The sequence below is a fragment of the Anser anser genome (genome assembly GCF_964211835.1).
Source record: "Anser anser genome assembly, chromosome: 6".
In the NCBI taxonomy this organism is placed as follows: Eukaryota; Metazoa; Chordata; class Aves; order Anseriformes; family Anatidae; genus Anser; species Anser anser.
In genome coordinates this window covers 4,956,397-4,978,443 of record NC_139726.1, presented here as the reverse complement: position 1 = coordinate 4,978,443, position 22,047 = coordinate 4,956,397, and the positions used below count along the sequence as shown (strand labels likewise).

The following is a 22,047-nucleotide window of genomic DNA, read 5'->3' as shown; positions in this document are numbered from 1 at the left end:
GGGCTTTCAACAGGTGTGTCTTGTCTTTCCAACTTGTACTCAGGGTGCAAGCAGTGGCAGCCTGAGACAGATTACAGCGTAGCATATACTTAATTTTGTGTGTCCTTAGAGGGTAGGGTAAACCAGGCTGCTTTACAGCCCAGGTGTGAGGAATTACATATCTAATCACAAGGAAGAGCACTTAAGAGCAAGGGAGGAAAGCTGAGGGAGACTGCTGGGGGAGGGATAAGAATGTGCCTGGGGCCAGCAGGGAGGTAGGTGTGTGTATGTTACTGGAGAAGCTGCATGAGTCTTGTATCTGGCAATACAGTGAGTTTGCTTGTTTTAGTGTCTTTCCCCCTGTTCCTTACTGTAAGGTAAGTTTTCTTCCAAGCTGTGGCTAGCCAAGGGCTTCACAGTCAAGGTTTCCCTCATCTCCTGAGGGTGTTGACTGGAATACAGCAGGCTGCTGCATGTAGGCATCAGCTGCATGTAGAGCCTTGGTCACTTGGCTCTGCTCTGCCTTTATCCTCTACTTTTTGCCAGAGGTGCTTTTAAGAAAGATAGACTTGTGAAGAAGCTGCATCAACTAAGTAGTTTTTAAATCAAAAACTCTAAAGGATGAAAATTTTCCTGAGGAAAGTGTTTAGTTTGCCAAGTGATAATGAATTCATCCAGGCAAACCTCTGCAGATACTGCTGTATGGGTGCTTTCTGTTGCCTCCTACTGAACCTGATCTAATCTTTAAAGATGCTTCTTTAAAAAAAAAATAAATCAAAAGTTACTCCTACCTTGTCTGCCATGTTTGTGTTTAGCAGAGAAACTGTCTGTGCCAGTCTTTTTGCTATAAAACTTCATTTAGCTAGATAAATGTAAGGGCAGTTGGAATGAATGAATTTTTCCACTAAGAACTGCTTAGTTGATATGTATGTCTTGCAGCAAATTTCCCCAAAAGACATGCACGTATATATATTCACATTGTGGAGATCTACAGCTACTTGCTTGGCTAGCTGAACTTGGACTTGGCTCACAGTAATAGGGATGAACTCCCCCTCCACTGTGGAGGTAGGTGTATTGAATATGCTTCATCACTTTCCAGTGCTTAGGAGTAAAGGTGCTTAAAGAATGCTTAAACCCTTTAAGAGCACTCTGAAATTCCTGATTAATCCTTAGAAATTTTGTAGGAACTTTTACCCTTTAAGTAGTTCCAAATATATTTCTTAGTTGCGGACAAGAACCTGCCAAAAGAAACAGAATATTTTTAGTGTTCCTGCTGATCCATCTAGTTACAGGTCCCTCACTTAGAAGAGATCCTGTGCCAAGTGCTCTGACATGCAGCAGGTCCTCTCAAATTCTCTGGCTGGTTCTTGTAAGCTGCAACACCACCTGGGGCCAGAGGTGAAGAAGAAAAAAGAGAAGCTGTACCCCATGGCCCCATCTCATGGAGAGTCTCCAGGCTTCCTCTGGCTGTGATAGCAGGTCTCCTTCAGGTTTTAGTAGTTTGTGGCTGCAAGCCTGCCACCAATATATTCCTTCTATTTGCATTATTTTCTTTTTAAATGAAATCATAGTTAAACTTTGAAAAGGAGGAGAACAGATTTTCAGAGCTCCTAGAATATTCATTGAGTGAAGGTATGAGTTATTAATTGCTTTTGAAGGTCTGGTCCCTTCATGTAGACACCTGGCTCCGACAAAAGAGGCTGAGCAACGCTGAAAATATGAAACAGCATAAGCATCATTACTGAAAGTTAAGTTTCTGAGGGCACATTTGGGGAAAGCTTTTTTGTTTATTTTTTTCAGAAAGTTGTATTTTTGTGTTGCTGTTATTAGTAGAATCAATGTCTGATTGCTTCAACTGAAAAAAAAAAGTCAATTAAAAGTACAGAAACCTGATGTTGTGAAATTAAAAAAATGCCAGTAAGGATGGCACTTGGAGAGATTTGATGCCTTTTTAGGGTAACTGCCACTATTTTTCATAATCTCCCTGGAATTATACTTTTTTTGTCATAAATATAATAATGTGGGATTACTTGGGTTGCCACAAACTGGAGTTTGAGTTTTGTGTACTTTATTTATATCCCCAGAATGTCTGCTTGGTCTGGGATATGTGCAAGGGGAATCTGCTCCCTAGAAGCACAAAGGGAAACAGACTACTCCAGATCCTACAGATTTTGGGGACAGAGCTGGAGTTACAGGCCTTCTTTTTGCTTGCTGCATCGTGTTCTTATTTTCCTTGTCATATGTCAGATGAGTCAGAACTCTAAGGCTTTCTCTTTTTTTATAAAGAAAACCTTGAATAAGACAGGTGAAATAATCTAATTGAAGAGTGAGGAGAACTTCCTTTATGCAATTCTGCCTCTATTATCACAATTCAGTGTCAGCTATTGACACTCGGTCATATTGCAACCTTGATACCTATTTAGTTATGGCATGCTGCTTATGAACAGACAGTAACTCTTCCCTCCAATATTTGTGGCTTAGCTCCATGAAAATCACCCTCTGTAAAGACAAACACAACATAAACCAAAAAAGTGGGAAGACCAGGCCAGGTAGACCCAGGAAGAGTAAATATAATCTTACTGGGCACAAGGAGTAGCTTCTCTAGCCTTGATTGAGAGAGTCAGGTGATGTGTTTTAGCTCTTGTAGTGCCATTGCAGTGGCTGTTGTAACTTAAAATTGATTAATTTTATCTCCTCCAACTGTCCAATATCTTTGTACAGCACCTTAGTGGGGAGTTAAAAAGTCACTGCAGTCTTAGCTTTTTTTCTTCCAGCTCAGGTGTCCCTCACAATAATTTCTTGCATTTTTTTTAAATGCATACTGATTCTTTTTCTGTCTGTAAATTCCTTTCATTGGCTGACAGGCTTAAAGCAGAGCTGGTTTTATTTCCTCTGTTCTTGTGTTGCTTTCCCCATCTCTAAGATTCTGGTACTCCCCACCTGTTACACTTCTGAGGTCATAGTGTAGCATGGCAGTGCATTACTACTTTTTATTATATTTATTGGAGGCACTGTAGACACAGCACAGTATTATAGAGATGCCCAACAGCAACTTGATATTAAAGCAAAGTAGTTTTCCCCAGTGTGAACACCTTTTGTCTGAGAAGTAATCAACTCTAGGCTTAAACAGAGCATCCAAGGTCTCTTCCCTTGGCAATGGTGAGCCTAGTATGTTTAGTGAAGTAGTTTGTTTCTTTACCTTTAATCCATGTATCAAAAGGTTGTACAGCCTCACTTTTTAGATAGAGGAATCAGAAACCCTACAATTTTTAACAAAGATTTTTTCTGGGACTATAAAAAGGGAGTGGTGTTTTAATGAGATTCCTGCCAATTGATTGTTGATGTAAGGCAAACTTGTCAGAACATCTCATGGATTATTCAATGCTGTTTTCAAAATATCATTATATACACTTCTTGGTTGCAAGAGGCGATTCTTTCAGTCTTGGGTCTTAACTGGCTGATAACAAACCTAGCTTTCTAATCATGTCCACTTAGTAAAATAATTGTACTTGTTTTTACCAGGATGTGGCTTCTTGAGGACCTGGGGTTGACCTCAGCTCGTGCAGCCACTGAAATGTTCAATTCCCTATTCACCCCCTGAACCAATCTCTATATTCTTCTCTTGTATGTTCTAGGCTGGTACACATTACTGATAGAGAAACTTCTTTTTTTCTGTGGGACTGACTGTTGACTGATTTATCTTGTCAGTCTTGCTGGCTGTGTAGCAACCCAAATATTATTACTGGAATAAAGAAGGCACTGAATATGTCTGATGGGAAGAGTTGGGCCAGAATATTCAGTTGTGAAACAGCTCTGTCAGAAATGCATGCTGCTTTTCTTTTCCATGCATTTTTGTATTCTAGATTTAATTACTATAACTGTCCACAGTGGTCAAAGCTTAAAACAGATTCAGAAGCTACTATTTCTGAAAACACTCACTCCCAAGATAGAATTTCTTTTGGCTTTGTTTCATTTATCAGTACATAATTAGTTGTAGTTCTACTTCATGCTTTTCTTAGACTTAACAAAGGGCCTCTGTCTACCAAAACCAAGCAACCATGTATTTGTGGGTTTATTTCTTGATGGTGAGTCTTCCTTGGCAGCACTTTACACGGGCAACTCCTAATATCAAAAAACACAATTGATTATATCTGTCACTTCCTGAAGTATAAGAAAAAAGCAAAATACATGGGGTTTTGAGCTGCTGCTTATATTTTAAAAGCTGAAACATAATACAGTAATGTGGTGACACAATTTGATAGTGGTGCTTAGCAAGAATGTCCCAGAATGTTTTTTTCCTTCTAGACTTCACAGACACAGTACACGGCAAGCTCAGCTCAGAGACCTCAGTTAGCTCTGTTTCTTTTCTGATTTTATTATTTTTTTAATTCAAGGGATTTCTTTTGCACAAGGAACTATGTAGTATGTGTTGAATCTCCTTTACCTGTGTGTTAATACAGATAAAACCAGGGAAGGAGGAGGTCTGAAAGCAGATAAGTGTTTCTCTTCAGTATCACTGAAAACCTACAAGAGATTACTTTTTTCTACAAAGGTGCATGGGAAGGCAGGTGTTACCTCTGAAGGGTCAAGTAGTTTATCATGACTACCTAGTTTTACTTTCTCTAATAAAATAGTAAGGGTAAATTTTTAGAAGAGAATCAGGGACAACCTGAGAACCTGTGAAACTGAGAAAGGAAAACCATGCCTTGACTGTCTTAATCAGTCTAACTAATAGAAGCGTTTTGTTTTCAGGAGAACAAAGTTCCCTCTGTGTGTTCTGGTAGCATGAGCTGATTGGTAAGGGTTTGTTTGCTGCTTGTTAGCAAAACTTCAGGGGCAATAAGTCCTTGTGAAAATGTATGCAGCATAGCAAGTGGAAAAGAAAGCATGGACCTGACAAATGCTTATTTCCAGTACCCTACATGTTCTCCATGGATCACAATTTATTGATTATGTCAAGATAGGCTTGAAAGCCTCCCACAAGGCTACAATTACCTGCCACTAGATGTTTCAGTAGTAACTTGGGGATACAGGTGTAAAGTGTTCATCCTGAAAAAGTTCTGATAGTCAGCCAACACTCTGTAATTCAGAAGATGCCAACTTAGAACACGACTGTTTGCATATGCCTAATTAACTGAGTTGTGACAACTACAGTATCTGAGCAGAAAGAGCAAGTTAATTAGACCAGCCAGATGATAAACTGTAACTCTTCTAGTAGAAACTAGGATGTCTAGAAAAGCAGTGTAGATCTGTATAATTCACAATAACTAGCTATTAGCCAATGGAAATGGGAGTTTTCATTTGTTTAATTAAGCATGTAGCTAATATTAGAACTACATGGTGAAATGACTTGCTTAAAATCTGAGCCTTCTATTTTTGATAACCCAAGTCTTCGGAAATGAGCTCAAACTCCTATTGAAATCCATTTTTTATCAATAATAGCCTGTATAAACGCTTGAAGGTTGTACTACTGCATGATAACCATATGGTATTGAATATACAAATTCACGAGGTCAGTTTTGGGCTGTATAAAATAACCTAATAACAATCTAGGGTTTCCTTATGGACTTATTTTCTGCTAGTTTTTGTCACTTCTAGTTAAATTCTTGATGTGTTTATTACAGACAGTTAACTGTTTTGAGCTGTGTCTGTATTTTTTAATTTGGAATCACATTTTGGTTTATCCTAAATGACGTTAGCATAAAAAGATCCCTAGAGCCTGATAGTGTGGTTCATGGCATGTAAATTAGCAAACAATTTTATCCTGTCACAACTATTAAAATCTCACTATCATGCACTTCATTACACATGCTACGTTTCTTACAATAGTTATAAATTCTTTTGCATGGCAGCTTCCAAAGACAGGGTTATACATCAGCAATATTTCATAAAGCAGAAATCCTTATGGCAGCTTTCACCATATGACTCTAACTTGCTAGGGTAAGCACATGACTCATTCTTTATCCAGACTGTAATTTGCTTTATAACTACTCTTCTTGTATTTAAGAACAGTATAATTATTTCTCAGTGGTTTGTTATTCAACACTAACAGAATTGATTTGATGTAACAGTGAAGGGCATATTATGTATTTTATATATTTTGTATCATGCAAGAGGGGGAAGAAAGGACACTGGACAGAGTATCAAGTGGGCAAGAAAAGCAAAAATGAAGAAATAGGAAATGGCTTTGATAGCTGTTTGCCTATCTGAACACATTGAGTAGGACCACCTCTCTAGGTCATGCCAACTGCAGAGATCCCTTATTCCTTGTGGAAGATTCCTTGCTGCAACAGATCGTGGGGAAGTGATTAACAGCTGGCTAAGCTCTGTAAGTGTCACTAAGACTACATCTTTAGATCACTTGTGCGCATAGAAATTTTTAGACAAAAAATATTGACCAAGTCTAGGACTAGGAGTAGATTTAGCTGCACTTAGCCTTACTTCTTTGGTTCAAGGAGTTTAAAAAGCAAGTGTCCACTCTGAACCTTGTGACTCAGACAGAGGCTCTCACTAACACTTCTGACCTACCCTGTCCTCTATGCAGAGAAAAATCAAGTGTACCTTATCTTCAATCTTGTTAAGTTGCTGTCTTATTTATGTTTAAGCTTTGTTAGATCACTACATTATATCAATAAATATATTGTTGCGTCTCTCTGAAGAGTGAAGTGTTTAATTTCATCTGTGAGAGCTTTATATACTGTGGAGTAGTTCATAATCAAAAGTTTTCATGAACCCTCTTAATCTTTTCTATCTTTCCTTCCCTCAGTTTAACTTTAAGAATATATCCTGATAGTATATTTTGCCTTTTCACATAAGACTGGTTAAACAATACAGCCATCAAATAGAAAAAGATGTTCAATGAAAGATGTGAAAAATGGTTCTGGAGACTTGAAGTGTGCTTGTATAAATTGGGTCAGCCTGTTATGACTAGTGAATTCAAAGCAACCTGCTAGTTCTGACTGCTTAGGAAACAAACTTGAGCTAAAATAACTCAGTGTACATTGTATGCATATCTTCATGTATTTAACATTCCCTGTCAAAACCATTTAACAATTTAAAGGCCATTCATGTTGCTGTTTTTAGGACATCAGATTTTTTCAGCTGATGTAGTAGTTAAACTGCTATGTGTTTTTTTTATTCCAGTAATTTATATACATCTATATAAAAACAGATTTAAGCATGTTTACTACTGTTTTCCACTAAGGTATATATTATTAAAATTGGAGATGGTTCAGCATTTTGTGAACTTACCAAATACCACTTTATTATCAATTTGTATATAGCTTCCATGACCATATGGCAAGCTGTGTACAAACACAGGGCAAAACTCCCTCCGACATCGGGTTGCTGTTCCAAAGTACTTCACAGTAGATGAGTTATGAAGAGTTTTGAGGAGGAATAATGAAGTACCTTTACAGGTATTTCTAAAGTGTTCTTCCAAGAATAAAAGATAGCATTAGGGTAATAGTTTTAATAACCTTGGATGGTTAAATGGTTTAAACCATGCTGGTTGGTGGGAACTGATGTTGAATGGGAAAAGGCTAAGCTCTTGATATACCAGGAGGGATATTAAAGTGGATGTTCTGATAAATGCAACTTAACATTTGATGGGTTTATAAAAGGTAGTGAGTAGAGGAATGCAAAGAGGAGCAATGTAGTCAGCATAGAGGGTCGGTAGAATGCTCAGCGTTATGAGCGTATATCAGTAGAGCAGGATTGCTTTTGTCAGGGCTGCAGGACAGCAATTCTACACTGATGGACCAAAAGCTGGGAGCCTGGCCAATAACTAAGGGCAATAGGAAAAGTCACATCCTGAAGATATCTTGTGGATTAGTTTTGCATAATTGAAAGCAAAACAGCTATAAATAACCTTATTTTCCCAAACATCTTTTGAGAATTAAACTCTGAAAAGAAATAATCCTCCTAACTTGTAGTTTCTCTGCCTGTGTGTCACCTACAATGTCATTGCTCAGCAATTCTTATTTCTACCAAGGATCTCCACTATTTGCAAAGAGGAATAAAATAACTGGTTATGCTTCATAAATCACTTTTCTATTCTTTAAAACTGTTTTTAACCATTGCTTTGACACTGATAGTGGAAAATTACTGTAATCAGCAAATAAAATCAAATACTTTTCTACTTACCCTTTTTCATTAAAAAACAAAGCTATGAGGTCACTTTTATATGCGTTATAAGAAGGAAACAAATTTTCAGTGACTATTGCCCATCTTGGATGTTTATAATAATAGTAGCCCTACTACTAATAAGTAATGGCTTATAGTGTGATTACACAGGATTTCCTAAGAAATTGGTGAACTGATATGAGTATAGGGTGTCTTTTAAAATGAGAAGGTGGAACTATTACTGGTAGCTGGGGAAAGGTCTATGACTATAGTAAGTGTTTTTTAAAGTGACTTTCTAAATCAAAATACCAAGTACTTAAATCAAAGGGCAGGTGCCAGGGCAATTCAATACTGGGTATAGTTTAAGAGTTGACACATACACATGAACATTTTAATGCCTATTTCAAGTTATTTCATAGCTTTTATGATGTCTTTACTGTTGGATATTGTCCCTGCAAACACTGGCACAGGATTGTGGTAATTCAGTATGAATCATGAAGGTGGAAGTGTTGTCAGAGGATTGTGGAGTCCTAAAACAAACACTCCTTGAAGAAATGTCTCTAGGACTTGGGAGAAACGTAACTTGCATAATGTCAGAAAGATTTATACGAAGGTTCTTAATAGCCACTTTTGATGTAGACTAAAACTTCAGGAAATATTCAATACTGGTTCTATTGTGGAAGAAAGGATATTGTCCAATCTCTAACAAGACAATTTTCCCCTCATTTTCAGAATATAGAATCACTGCATGAATATTGTGGATGTAGCTGTCAAAAGGATGACTTTTCCTTTGAGGAACAGGATGGCTTTATATCTTAGCTAATTCTGTATGTTTTAAAACAGTATTTAACATCTAGTCATCTAAGCCTACTGATTTGCAATAGATAAAAGGAAACACTTACCTAAATGAAATGCTTACAAAACAACAAAATTCTAACAGTAAATGAATTCAAAACTATCTCTTTCTTCTTTAGAGCAAGCTTAGGCAAACATTAATTTAATGAAATACCACAACTGGAGTGTTCAAAAGTACCCTTACTTAAAATCAATGTTGTCTGTCTGTAACCCCCACTGACATTTCAGCTGCAAACATTTTTCAGAGTGGGTAAGGAGCTGATTAACAGTGCAGGTTTACAGAGACAAACTCAAGTCAATTAAGCCCCAGGAGGGGACCATCAATTAGTGTCAGTCAGGAAACCCTTTTACCACTTAAATTAACATAATGAAAAATAGTACTCACTCATTCAAGTTCAAGAAACTTTTGCTGGCCAAAAATATGTTCTTTGGTAATAAAAATCTTACAGCCACAGAAATCTTATTCTTCAGAATAATTATATGAAGAAACAGCTTTCTCTATTTTTATTGGGAAATTGTAGTTTTGAGCACTATAAGACGGTGCTCAAGGAAGCTTGGCCATGTTCTGTTTTAGTTCTTGACTTGGATCTGCAAGGTGTCATTAGATTGTGAAAGTCACTGTGGAGACAGAATTAAAGCAAGTAACCCAGCAAGATGGGGAAAAAAAGGAGCAACTAAACCACATCCTTAGCACCTGCATTTAACTGGACTGAACTTCAATGTGTGCAGGTGCCTCTGAATTAAGAAGAAAAAATCACTGTTTCCTTATTTTGCCACCTTCCTAATTTCTGGCTCCTTCCAACAGGCAAATGATAAAGATTGGCTTTGGATATGAATATGTATAAAGTAGTTGGTCTATTCTGGTGCAACAAGTCCAGCTAGGTGTTTTGAAGGTAAGTTTTGAATGATTTGATGTATTGTGAGACAGCCATCAAACTGATTCTCTCCTGCAAATCACATGCAATATGGAATTATTTTAAAAATCAGATGATTGTTAAACAGGATAGTGAGGACTGATTTGTGTTGTCTTTTCATGCAGCAATCAGATGAAACCTTGTCAATGCTGTAAGAAATTTGTCCCACAGTAATGAGAGGTAAGAAGTGCAGGAAGTACAAAAACCTGAAGTTTTGGGAAATGGAAATTCCATTTAAAATGTTTTTATTTTACGTTTACATTGTTTAATTTTGGAAAGCACTGTGTTATGAGGACGATGTTATCCCATTTTGAAAAGTTCATTGCCACAAAGTGGGAGCTTGGGCTTTATTTAGATCTACTCCTTTCCTCCCCATGGGTTCCTCTCCTATGGTCACAGGAGGTTACTGAGCTTTCTGTCTAATACAGCCCCAAAGGCAGCCCCCATCCAGGAGGAGAACATCTCCCTGCAAGTATTGCTGGTCATTACCTCTGGCAAGTAGATCAGGGATGCCTGGCCTATCTGAGGGACTTTGGTATATGAAGAACTTTACTTTTTTTCAGAAACACTTTTTGTTACAAAGCTAGCCTTGAAGGCATAAATCATTGTATACTGATTACTGAGACTACAAGTATTTTCTTTTCTTAGGGCAGATATTATGTTTTCTGTTTCTTTGGGGACACTTTATTTTTGGAATATCTATCATTTTATTGAACTGTGTTGCATTGTAAGTGTTTATCTTATGTATATTGCATTCCATGTTGCAGCCTGTGGCTAAGACTCATATTAGTAAGTATATTGCTATTGATTTTGCATTGTCCTCATTTTCCATGTGCATATGAAGTTGAAATTTGTTTACAATCTGTCCCTTATAGTGATCTGTTTGACTTCTGTGGTTTGCAAAAACTGATTGCGCTTTTGAAGCACGGAAAAATGTGATGTTTTTTTATTATGAGCCCATTCATGACTTTGGTAAGCTGCAGAGTCCCAGTAACTGTTGGGGGCTGATTTGCTACAAAAGAAAATAGCTAGGTTTTGGGTACATGAGTTATGGTCACTATACTTATGCTGTAAATGCTACCTTTTAGTTTCTGGTCCAAGAGTTGAAACCAGAAATCCCAGACTTTGCTTTGAGGTTCCCTGTAGAGTATAGAGCAAAGGGGAGACAATACACACGCTGCTCCAAAGCACGTATATCCTGAGATGCAAGCTTCTCACAAGGAGGTAGTAAGCAGCTTTTGTCTGAATATCTCCTTTTCTGTTACTTTGGTGTCCAAGTTAAGATATCCAAGCCCAGGTGTGCCATAAGGGGACGTGTGCATTTGAAATGGGGTCCTGGGTGGGGCTAGGTGACACTTAGCCCCAGTGACTGGCCCCAAATCCACTCAAGCTCTTGTGATTTCCCCGAAAGCCCCTGAGCTAATGCCTGTCACATCTGGTCCTTAGTGCCGGCAGTCATGTAAACATGATATTCATGGAGCACTGCTGGAAAATGTTAACAAATCTAGTATTTTCTTCACAGCTGTTTCACTGTGAAGGTTATTAGGTATTACACAGCTATCATCAAAACATTTTGTAATTAGCTGCTTCTTCAGCACTGTATTTAATTACAAGCACTTAGCCACAGGGAATGTTTACATCTCATAACCTCTAAATGAGAGAATACACAAGCTATAACACAACACAGTAATCTAGGTGTGTGTAAAATTGCATGAACGGCTAAGAGGTATGTCACATTGAGATCTGTGTTAATGTCATACATCACAAAGCAAGACCTGAAGAGATGCTGTTGAAGAATCTTTAACACGAAGTGTCGAAGCTCCATATGTGAGTGAATTGTGGCATATATTTGTCTAAAATGAGTTTCAAGAAATAGGCAATAATAGACTCCTATTAATAGTAGATTCCTAAGTCACCTATTAACTTATTGCCAAGTATAAATTATGTTCATGTCAGAGTGCATAACTCATATTTCCTTCATTTCTTTAAATACTTTGTCACAAAATTTTATGATGGTTGATGGCCCTTTAACTTCTATAATGTAAAAAACAAAACAGTTTTTCTACAGCTTTATTCAGGCATCAGTGGTCAGTGACAATGTGGTGAGTATTATCTCAAAGGAGTGGATAATCCTCACTGTATGGTACCAACTACAAATATAATATGAAAATTTCCCTTTCCAAGATATACAGGAGAGAATCTATTGTCTTTGGAGCACAGAGTAATTCACATTCTTTAAGTGTTACTTGGAGACCTGCAAGTAAGAACTGTAGCTGAATACATGGTTATATGTGTCACTGATTTAAGCACATAGCAATTTCTACCCATATGTGAGGAAAAATATAAAAGTGACTTCTTACCTTTCTCCTCTTACTATGTTTTATGCTTTTCCTCCATGATTTTTTTTGCAGGGTTCCTGAATGCTTAAACAATATTAGCCTTCATTTCAATCTATTTTTACTGCCATATTTTCTGTTCAAAGGTAGGGGGTAACTGCTTTAAAAAGAAAATCATAAAATCAACATTGTTTCTTGGTTTGAAACTTCCCATTTTATCTAGTGGTTATGGAGGAGACTTCAGAAATCTATAGCTTTCCTGAGAGGGCTCCTGGGCAACAGCCAAGTAGAGTACTGATTATGCAGGGGTCTGAAATATATTGGCTAGCCAAGTAAAGTGATTTTTTTATTTTGTTCATGTCTTAAGATCTGCAGTAGTGTATTGGAGTCATTAGTCACAATTTAATGAGCACTGGTTTTAAAAAAAAAAATGTGGAAAGTGTTCACTTTGGGGATGTTTCCCAAAGCCAGCACTCAGGCCACATGGGTCTTGCATCGGAGGTGCCAGAAATAGGAGGAAAAGCACTTCCACAGAAGTGATTTCTCATCCCCGGAAGGCATTTTCACCTACACTGACAGCTATTAGACACTGTCTCTGAAGCTGCAGAAACAAGTAATCTCAGCAGTCCTATTTGTCTGTAAAAGGTGTGTGGTCTCTGCTGTTCTGAAACCTTAAGCACCAAGTTTAGAAACTGTGTTGTGGTGGACAGTTTCTCTTCAGCCCCCTAGGCCCTGTTTCAAGGTATTTTCAATACAAATAGTAGTTCGTGACTCCTCGGCTTGCAGCTTTCCACTTCAAGGTGAAACACTTTGAAAATCCATATGTATGCAAGAAATGAATTCAAGTCATTTGGGAACAAAGATGTTTTGCCAGCATTCATTAAGTGCCTTGGTTACACTTGTCCCCGTATTCCTCCAGATAAAGCAGTTTGATTGCTCTTCTTGCATCCAAGCTTAACAATAACAACAATGAGCACAATTTCAAATGCTTACAAACCCATTAGCCAAGTTCATTACACTTGATTCATTTGAGATGCATTTCAATACCACTTGAACTTGTTGGTCCTCCACGAAATATTGACACTTCCCTTAAGAGTACACTTGTTCAGATGGAAAGCGTCCTAGATGCGACCATTTAACCTGTTAGCATCCTTGGCTGCGTGAGACCTTCACAAACAGAACGGGAGCTGTTTGCCTCCCTGGCAGGATGCTGATGTTTACTCTTCAGTGCTTGTACACAAACAGTGAGTACCCATTTCATTATTTTCCTGCAATGTTCAGTGGGTGCATCCCACTCCTGGCTCTTTTTCCTCTGTCTCATTAAAGATTTTTTTCCTTCTAGCTGCTGATAGGCTGTAGAGTTTTAGTTTTCACTTGTCTGTTTCTGTAGCGTGCAGAAACTTTGAAAAGTTAGTTGTTAAGCTTGCTTCCTCTGAGATAATGAATTTAATGACAAATACTTAAAAGCTGTAGTGTCTCAAATCACCATCAGAAGTGAGGTTATGTTTTGGATGATATTGTTGGTATCTGCTACCTGTAGTGAAAGAAACATGTTGCACTTCTAGCTATTAGGTCAGGAAACTACCTTACCATGATGTTCACCTCCTGTCTTCCAGAGTATGTATGTGCTTGTACATACTGTTCTTATTTTTACTGTATCTTTCTGAATGAAATCTTTGAAATCTGTTCACCATGAGCTTGACTGCAGTTTCCTCTGCATTGGACAGCATGAATCTCTTAAATAACAAGAAGAGGTAAATACTTCCTTTGCTTCTGCCCTGTGTGGTGTTTGCATGCTAGGATAGCTGTCGTATTCCTCATGAACATCTGAGGAAAAATTCTTCTATCTTGTCCTTTTTCCAGATTACAGCCAGCAATTTTTGTTCTTTTTCTTCCCCACTTTTTTCTTCCCACATTCTGCTTTGGTCTGCTTTGCCTTTGAACTCCAAATGTGAGCTTATGAATCCAGCCATGCTCATTGTGCATAACTTGGCTCTTCTGGATGGTTACACATGGGAAAAACAAGTTCTCAGTAGGTATAGCCTATTTCCCTTAGATAGCAGCTTTTTGCATTTCACTGGTGGAAATGTCCAGGTGAGATGAGATGAAAATTGAGCTCCTTTTGCTCAGCCGGTAAGCAGAATGGGTTTTGCATCATATACAAAACTAGGTTTGCTTGTGCACCTCTGGTCAGAAGGGAAAATGTGTATTCAGTGCAACATTTCAATGAGCTGTGCTAATGGCTGCTGTCAGGGGATTGACAGGAAGCAATAACAGGTTTAGTTAACTGCCTGGGACATAACAGAAGGCGTGTGAGTCTGCCTGGAATGGTGGAATTACCTGGGATGGCGGGTCAGAGCAGAAATGTGGCCTCTCTTCTGCATGCAGACATGTATGCCTGGGTATCGGCCTTGAATGCTGCTGGGGTTTGGGTTGGTTTGGGGAGTTTGGTTGGCTTGTTTGTTTTAGATTAAGGAAAAGCTGATGTAACAATTAAAAACTGTAATGCGGAAGTTTTTGCATGAAATTTTTGACAGTGTAGACCTGGCAGTCTCTATATTGAATTATTGTTATGCATTAATTTTATGGAGCAAATACCAACAAAGTAGGAAAGTTGTGTTTCCAGAAAAATCTTTTGATTTCCAATTTTCCCTTTTCAGTATCCAAATCTCTTAAAAAAAAAAAAACACCATAAAGCCAACCTTTGTGAAAAGCAATAAAGCTGAATTTTTTATTCATTGAAATATGGAACTTTATTTCAAATCAGAACTTAGAACTTTCAATGACTAATCATTTTTCCCTGCTTAAAAACCAATTAATATCTGCACTATTTCAGTTCTGTGCCAAACTTTTGTGTAATCAATTTTTCATTGAAAAGATCAACTACTTAGTCCATTGCCATGGACTAATAGTTTAGAACAAAGTTCATCCTTAAACCACAGAGAGTAATCAAATGGTTGAACTCCATTGCAAAAGGGATGGCTAGAAAGCTGCAGCAAGTCCTGCACTCCTCTCATGTTTTGTACACTTCTCTGGTTGATCAAACAAAGCCAAGAGGCAAATAAGTAATGAGAGTCTGCAGTTGCTACTAGTATTTGTTTCAGGAAACTCTTCATTTCTTCTTTGCAAATGATTCCCCTGAGGTTCCAGTACCCTTTCCTTTTGTCCTCTGAAAAAGCCAATTGTATTTAGTTGCAAGGTTGTGAGCCAACATGAGACATTTGTGCTTTGACACACAGCTGTATGCATGCGTGGCTTGACCTGCTCCAGGAGAGCCATATGTCAGTAACTCATCTTGAGCTGGGCAGTGGTGAAAGGCAAGTGCTTGAGAAACAAAGGAGAGTGAATTAAGTACAGTGTTTAAAAAAAAAACTTGTTTCGCTCAGTGCTTCATTTGTTTCTTCACCACCTCTTGCTTTCCTGTGCAATGTTTGTTTTACCTAGAGGTGTTGGTATTGTGTTGAATTCTGATGAGAGCCTGAAACCCCAAGCATGGTATTTCTTAGATTTTTTCTCCAGTGGAAAAGAACACCTGTCAGTATTCAACTTGTTGTGTCTAGCTACTTGTGGTAGCGTTCTTTCCTTCAGCAGCTGAGTATGGTGGGCTAATTTAGGTTGAAATCTAGGACTGTCACAAACCCACATTGCAGTTCTGGTATCCATTGGTGGTGAGAGTGTGGGGCAGACTCACCAGCCTAGTAGGGGCTACAGAAATAAAGACAGGTCAGTGCTAAATGAAGGCAGACCTGGGGTGTATCTGTAGCAAGGTGAAGTAGTTACTTTGCCTTCTCTGAGTTCCTGGGCAGCAGGATTTGATTGGATGTATGGTGAGTCATCTGCAGTGAGTGCAACATATCTGGGGCATAAATGTATAATAATTCCTGTACTTGTGAGGCTTTTTGAATTTGCCAAGATGTACAAATCCATTTTCAGGCAGGCTGTAGGTTAGATATTCCTCGGTGGTGAGCATGTGCCGTGGGGTTGATTTGTATATGGTGGAGAACAAATGAGATTTCTGGCCACCACCTGCCTGGACATCTCAGATGAACCTAAAGAATCCTTAAATATCAAAAGGGCAAAAATAGTTACCACCTATCCTTGTAGTAGTTGTATAACAGTGCTACCTGCTACATCTTAATAAATTGTCTTCTGCCTGTACATGAATATATCTTGTGCAATGGGTTACTTTCAGAAGTTACCTGTAAATGACTGTTTCAAAATTAGATTTCCCATGTGTTAAGAATTTCTTATAAATTAGTCCAGATTAGGAGGGGAAAGGAAGATTTCCCGTGCTACAGTGGGAAGCTTCAATGCCAGTGCCAGAATGCTTCTTCAGTGCCAGAAGCTTCAATGCAAGAGAACGTCTTCAGCATTTTGGAAACAGTTATGCATATTTGGCTGTTCTTATGGCAAAACAGTATGGCAGTATGTCAGTTGGAAATTACCCTCTTTCAAGTGAAGAAATAAGGTTCTGTGACAACATTTGAGCAAGTCAGTCAATGGGTAACAGGTGGAAAAATGGGATTTCTTGAGAGTTAATTCAGGAAAAAAAAATTCCTTAAGTAGGACAAATTACATTTAATTCTGCATCTGCTTCTCCCTGTTTCAGTCTATGCAATGATACTGTGCAGGAGGAGACAGTGGCAAGAATTATTTCACAATGTTCTTAAAAGCAAGTGAGGAGCTGGTTTTGATAAGTGTATTTCTCCCACAGATATGAAATCCAATGCAATCATACGTGCCTTCTGTATGAAGTAACTTCAATGTGTTCTTTCATTTTTTTAACCTTTAAAGGACAAATTGTCATTCCCATTGAGTGCCCACGCTTGTGCTTCAGCAGGCGTTTGACACCACTGGGCTTTAAAGCTCTTTAGGAGCTTTCACAAGGAGTATCACAACCTGGCCTTGAGTGATCTGTAGTTTTGGAGGTGAGAGGCAACCACAAAGAATGCTTTTAAGAATGGTTTTGAGGCTATGAAAAGCTAATAACTTTTCCTGTTCCCTTTCCTGGCAGGTGGATGGGGGGATGAGTAACTGTCAGTGGACTTTTTTCTGTTTCCCAAAGTATGTTTCATTATGACTATTGTTTATCAAGAAAACACTTAAAAAATGACAAATACCAAAGTAACTTGGAAACCTGCTGAAGATCTCTGGTCCTTGAATAAATGTCTACATGACTTTTCAACAGAAGGATGTCTGAGTACTGTGGACAGATCTTCAACCAAGTAAATGGATACAGATGGGGAGGGAGATCCCAAAAGGGCTGATTTATAAATGGATTTTAAATATCATTAGCATTTATCTTTTACCACAGAGAGTATATCTGCATAATGATAGCAGCAGAGGTGAGTGTAACACTGTACTGTACTCACTGCTGAGTGAGAAGCAGGTGCATCTCCATTAGAAATACAGATTTTTCAAGGTTTTCTTCTAGGTGTCAGACCTCTGTAGCCCTTCTTGGTTTGTAATTCAAGGCTATGCCCAGGGGGGAAGTATATTCATCTTTCTTAATAGGTTTGCACAGCTCTCTAAGTGTTAGTGGGGGATTATAAATGGACTTTGAAGGAAAAATATACCTTTACTGTTGTATTGTAACTTCAAGTCTCAGTGCACAGCAGGATCTATGCATGTGTGTCTGTATATGCAATACCTGGGGGATAAGGCTTTGAAATACTTTGTTACTTGGACAAAAAAATGATGGTGACCTGTCTTGCTGCCTTATATTAGAGCTGCGGTATTTGTGAGGAAGTGAGGGAGAACACTGCCTGTGTTTTACATTAGAAGTTTAGTCTCATTAAGATTGAAAGATGCTGTAATGACCAATCACTGGTGCAGGGAGTGATGGGGGGGGGTGGAAAAGTTCATTTTAGGAAAATAACGAACTGTTCTATGGAGTCAGAGGTTCAATGAATCTTTAGATAATTAACCTCTCAACTTGCCAATCTTTTAAAGAAAAAAATCATTCATGTTATTACTCCAAATTTGGGAAAACCTTAATTTCACATGTAGAAAGAACTTGCAGAAAGTACTCTGAGAAGTCAAGAAACAAACCTGTTCATTCCCCTGCTGTTCTGTTTCCAAATGTTGTGCACTCTCACTCCCATTGGCTTGCTGAGAATGAATTCTGGGAGGACAGGAGGAAAAGCAATAGTGTTCATCTTATCTATTCTTTTTTTCGGTTGTTTATGCTGTTACTTTATGCCTCCTGGTCCTCATGCTAGAGTCAAAGCATGTGGAAGAACACAAGTGGGGATGAACTCCTTTCATGCTGTTCTTCATGTACCTCTGTGTGAATGTAATTTAGCTCAATATGCAAGACCTCAGCAACTTTTTGATAAATATGTAATTATTATATCAACATTTTGTTCACTGTATCATGCTATGTTTTATCTTCAGTACCACTGTCAAGACATGCATTCCTTGCATTAATATTCTTCTGGGTCAAGTCATATTATGGATAATATGGTCTTTGAGACCTTTGTAATGGAAAAGATGTGCCCAGTCCGTTTTGAACACTGCAGATGCCGGGAAAAACTTCTGTAGATCTTATGCAACACTGATCCATTCAAACTTCACTGGTGTTTTTTTATTTTTATTACAAAGGCTCTGAGATAATAGCGTATTTTTGCTGAGGAAAGACAGTCATGTCTTTACCTTTTTTAGTTGCTCTCTTTAGTTGATCTCCTGCTACTTGTGATTTTTCTTGTGAAGTTTCAGATTTAAGAGGTATGTTGATTTCATGGGGGAGTTCATAAAGATGGTGAGGTAACAAAAGGGACTGAATATTTTCCGCTCTAAGTGGTCTTGAGTAAGATTGGCATGCAAGATCGGAATGTCACCCAAGTAACATGCCCTGCTTCTCAGCTGGGCTAACTTGTCCTTATGGTACGGTTCTTAAAAGATATTCCAGTACAGAGAGTGTTGCACTGCTTTTTCAGTTATGGTGGGGGCTAAAATCTCCTATGAAACACTTTCTATTTCAGATTTCTGGAATACGGCCTTTCCACAACAGTTTGATCCAAATGGTTTCTTTATTACGACTGTTATATTTCCTCCTGCATGGGGTATAACTACAACTGTATTACTACTGCTTAGGTTAGAAGTGAATTGGAACTGATGATAAATGCAACATTCCTAGCAATTTGCAGCTAGCTTTGTCCCTGCTGGTCCAGAGGAAGAAGCTATGCAGGTGTTCAGCCACAGTGACTGTAACTAATGAGGAAGCCAAAGCCCCTTATCTCAGCTGATAAATCCTCATCTTTTTCTATCTGTCTTCAGCATTGTCACTTCAGTGCATGGCTCTGCTGCTAGGTTTCTTTCAGAAGCAGGAGGTAACATTAGACTTGCTGAGCACAGTAACTACATGCAGCATTTAAAGCAAAACAACCTTTACAGAATGTCTCCAACTTAAAATAACTGTTCCCAGTCCTCTAGCAAAATAGTGCTCCGTTATTGGCTTACTGCTATGGGACCATTCAGACAATTGTGTTTGTGAAAATGTGCATCTCTTGCTAAAACACATCTATCAGTCTTATGATGAAGTACAGCCTCATCTACAACCCCAGATGAAAATACAAGCAGAACAAAGTCTAGAGAAGACCCCTGAAAACATCTCCCCATTTCTTCAGATTGAATGTAACAGCTTTAAACACTATTTTAAAACCATCTGTCTATACACTTCATAACTTGATTTAGGTTGTAATTCTTGAGTTTTCTTATGAAACTGATGAAAATTTATTTTCTAGATATCAGAAGCCTTATTGGTGCACGCCTGCAACTTTGCATGTCTCCACCATTATTAGTAATGCCTGTGTTTGGTGACTGGCCTAATTTGTTCTCAAGAAATCCATGTAGCCTATCTTCACATTTTGGTCTCAGTTTTAAGCACTGTTCTAATACACTTGCCAGTAGGTCTGATCTTTAAATCTTTGGGCACTCCTTCCATCTCCTCTGCTGAGAGTTGGTGCTGTTTGCCCTTCCCAGGTCCCCCAGGATTTCTCTGTCCTCAGTTCTCAAAGATAATTACTAATGGTTCTTAGATGGCTTAAGTTAATTCCTTGAGTACTTGAAAGTGCATTTCATCAAGTTCCTAAAACTTGACTGCATCTAACTTGAATATGCTTCAACCTGTCCTTCTCTTCCTGTCCTACACATTTATCGCCTAGTTAAAATTAATTAGAGACAGGTACTTAAACAACTAACCTTTTTAGTAAAAACTGAATTCAGAACAGCTGTAGATACTTGAGCTTTTATTCGTTTGCTTCTATTTGATTAAAACAAAACTTGATTTATCTTCTGTTATGGAAAATGCACCTATAGATTTTTTATTTACATTAATAGCTAGTTATAACTTGTTTTCTGTTTCTCTCTTTTCAATTCAATGGCTACATACTTGTGCTATTCTTTTACACTTTGCCTTAACTGTATTTCCACTTTCAGTGCAATTCCACTTTAAATACAATTCCCTCTTGATTATCTGGATTGTTTAGAGATACTGAATCTCTACTTGTATTTTATCTGAATCAAGATTATTTGATATTGTGTTCTTTCTATCCTTTAACTACCAGCTTTCCTGTATCTTCTTTGAGTTTATCCCCAGGGACTGTCTTGACTACTCCAAATTTGCTGACATTTCCTTTTCTTAATGTACGCTTTCTTCATTATGTTTTTTTCCTTTGAAATTATGAATACAATTGTTTTGTGAATGTTTACATCTTCAGATTTTCAGCCAACAATTCTTTTCACTTCATTTCCTTGCTTCTCTGAAAGGCCCAGGGGTGCCAATTCAGGGTGTGCAGGAATAATGGTGTCCTTCAAGACTTTTGACAGGCAAATCCATCTGAAGTTTGGTCATAACTATCCTTTGATATACTTTAAAAAAAAAGGCATCATTTTAGATGTTGAACTGGTTGTGTAAGAAAAATTCACACAGGTCCTTAGCATGAATCAGCATATACAAAGTGTGAAAAATCATCCTGTGAGTTAGTGTGACAGCCTGCTTTGTGTGGTGCTGTGTAATGTAATTGCTCCTTACAGTGAGATGTTTTGGCTTTGCTTTGCTTCTTACAGAGTGCTCAAGCTATGTGTTTGGTCTGCATCTAGCATGCAAGTATGTTGGTTTTATGCAGGTAATACCCAGTTATCTGTAGCACACATGGAAAGAACTGACTGGAATGTACAGCAGGAGGGATGAGGGGAGGTGAACTTTCAGTCCTGATCCTGTACTGAACTAGATTTCTTCACTCATTAAAGTATGAAATAAGAGTGCAGTGAAATGGTCTCTGCTAACACACCACCCTTCCCTCTTTCTGGATGCTTGTATTGATGTAAGCCTCTTCCGTTCCTGTGTCTGTTTGCTGTGGCTGTTCCTCTCTCCTTCCTTCCCCACCTTGGAGTCCCTCAGCCAGCAGAGACAGATATTTCAGTAACTGCAGCTATGCCACTAAATTGTAACTCCAATTTTTTTAATTGGAAAACTCAACTGAGAGATGCCTAATGATCCTGGGAGATGAATCTCCTAGCACAGTGTAACCTAATGGATATTTAGGGTGGCAACCTTGTGGGGGAAGCGAATGAAGTGGTGCCGGAAATCCAGTTGCAGCAGCAGCTCAAATTTAAAACACTTCTGCTCCCTGTATCTGTTTTACCCAGCTATTAGTATCAGCTTATTCTGTACGCTTAGCTGGCTCTTCTCTTCCTCCTTAAAATCCTTCTCAGAAGCTCCTTGCTGCAGCCCTGTTTGCCAATTAGCCTCCTGTTCCTGTTGTGCACAGCTTTTAGGAGAAATCAGTACTTTGTGTTCTGTCTCTGGAACAAACCGCCCTGCTTTTCTCTTGTAC

The 22,047-nt window shown here is 38.3% G+C and overlaps 1 protein-coding gene across 4 annotated transcripts in view; it reads left to right on the top strand.

Moving 5' to 3' along the window:
• Window positions 1–224: 224 nt before the first annotated feature.
• LOC310901419 (uncharacterized protein) overlaps window positions 225–22,047 on the top strand; it is a 48,742-nt gene continuing 26,919 nt past the window's right edge. Inside the window, exons 1-2 of one of the 4 annotated variants that reach the window (XR_014585796.1) lie at window positions 226–254; window positions 9,998–10,052. Coding sequence is in view for 3 of the 4 variants with exons in the window: in XM_083840929.1 (XP_083697055.1) it covers window positions 286–356 (71 nt within the window). In the remaining variant the exon portion in view is untranslated. Of the gene's footprint in view, window positions 357–9,997; window positions 10,053–13,485; window positions 14,601–22,047 lie in introns of those variants that run through there. The other 3 variants (XM_083840931.1, XM_083840929.1, XM_083840930.1) reach the window with 3 other exon arrangements.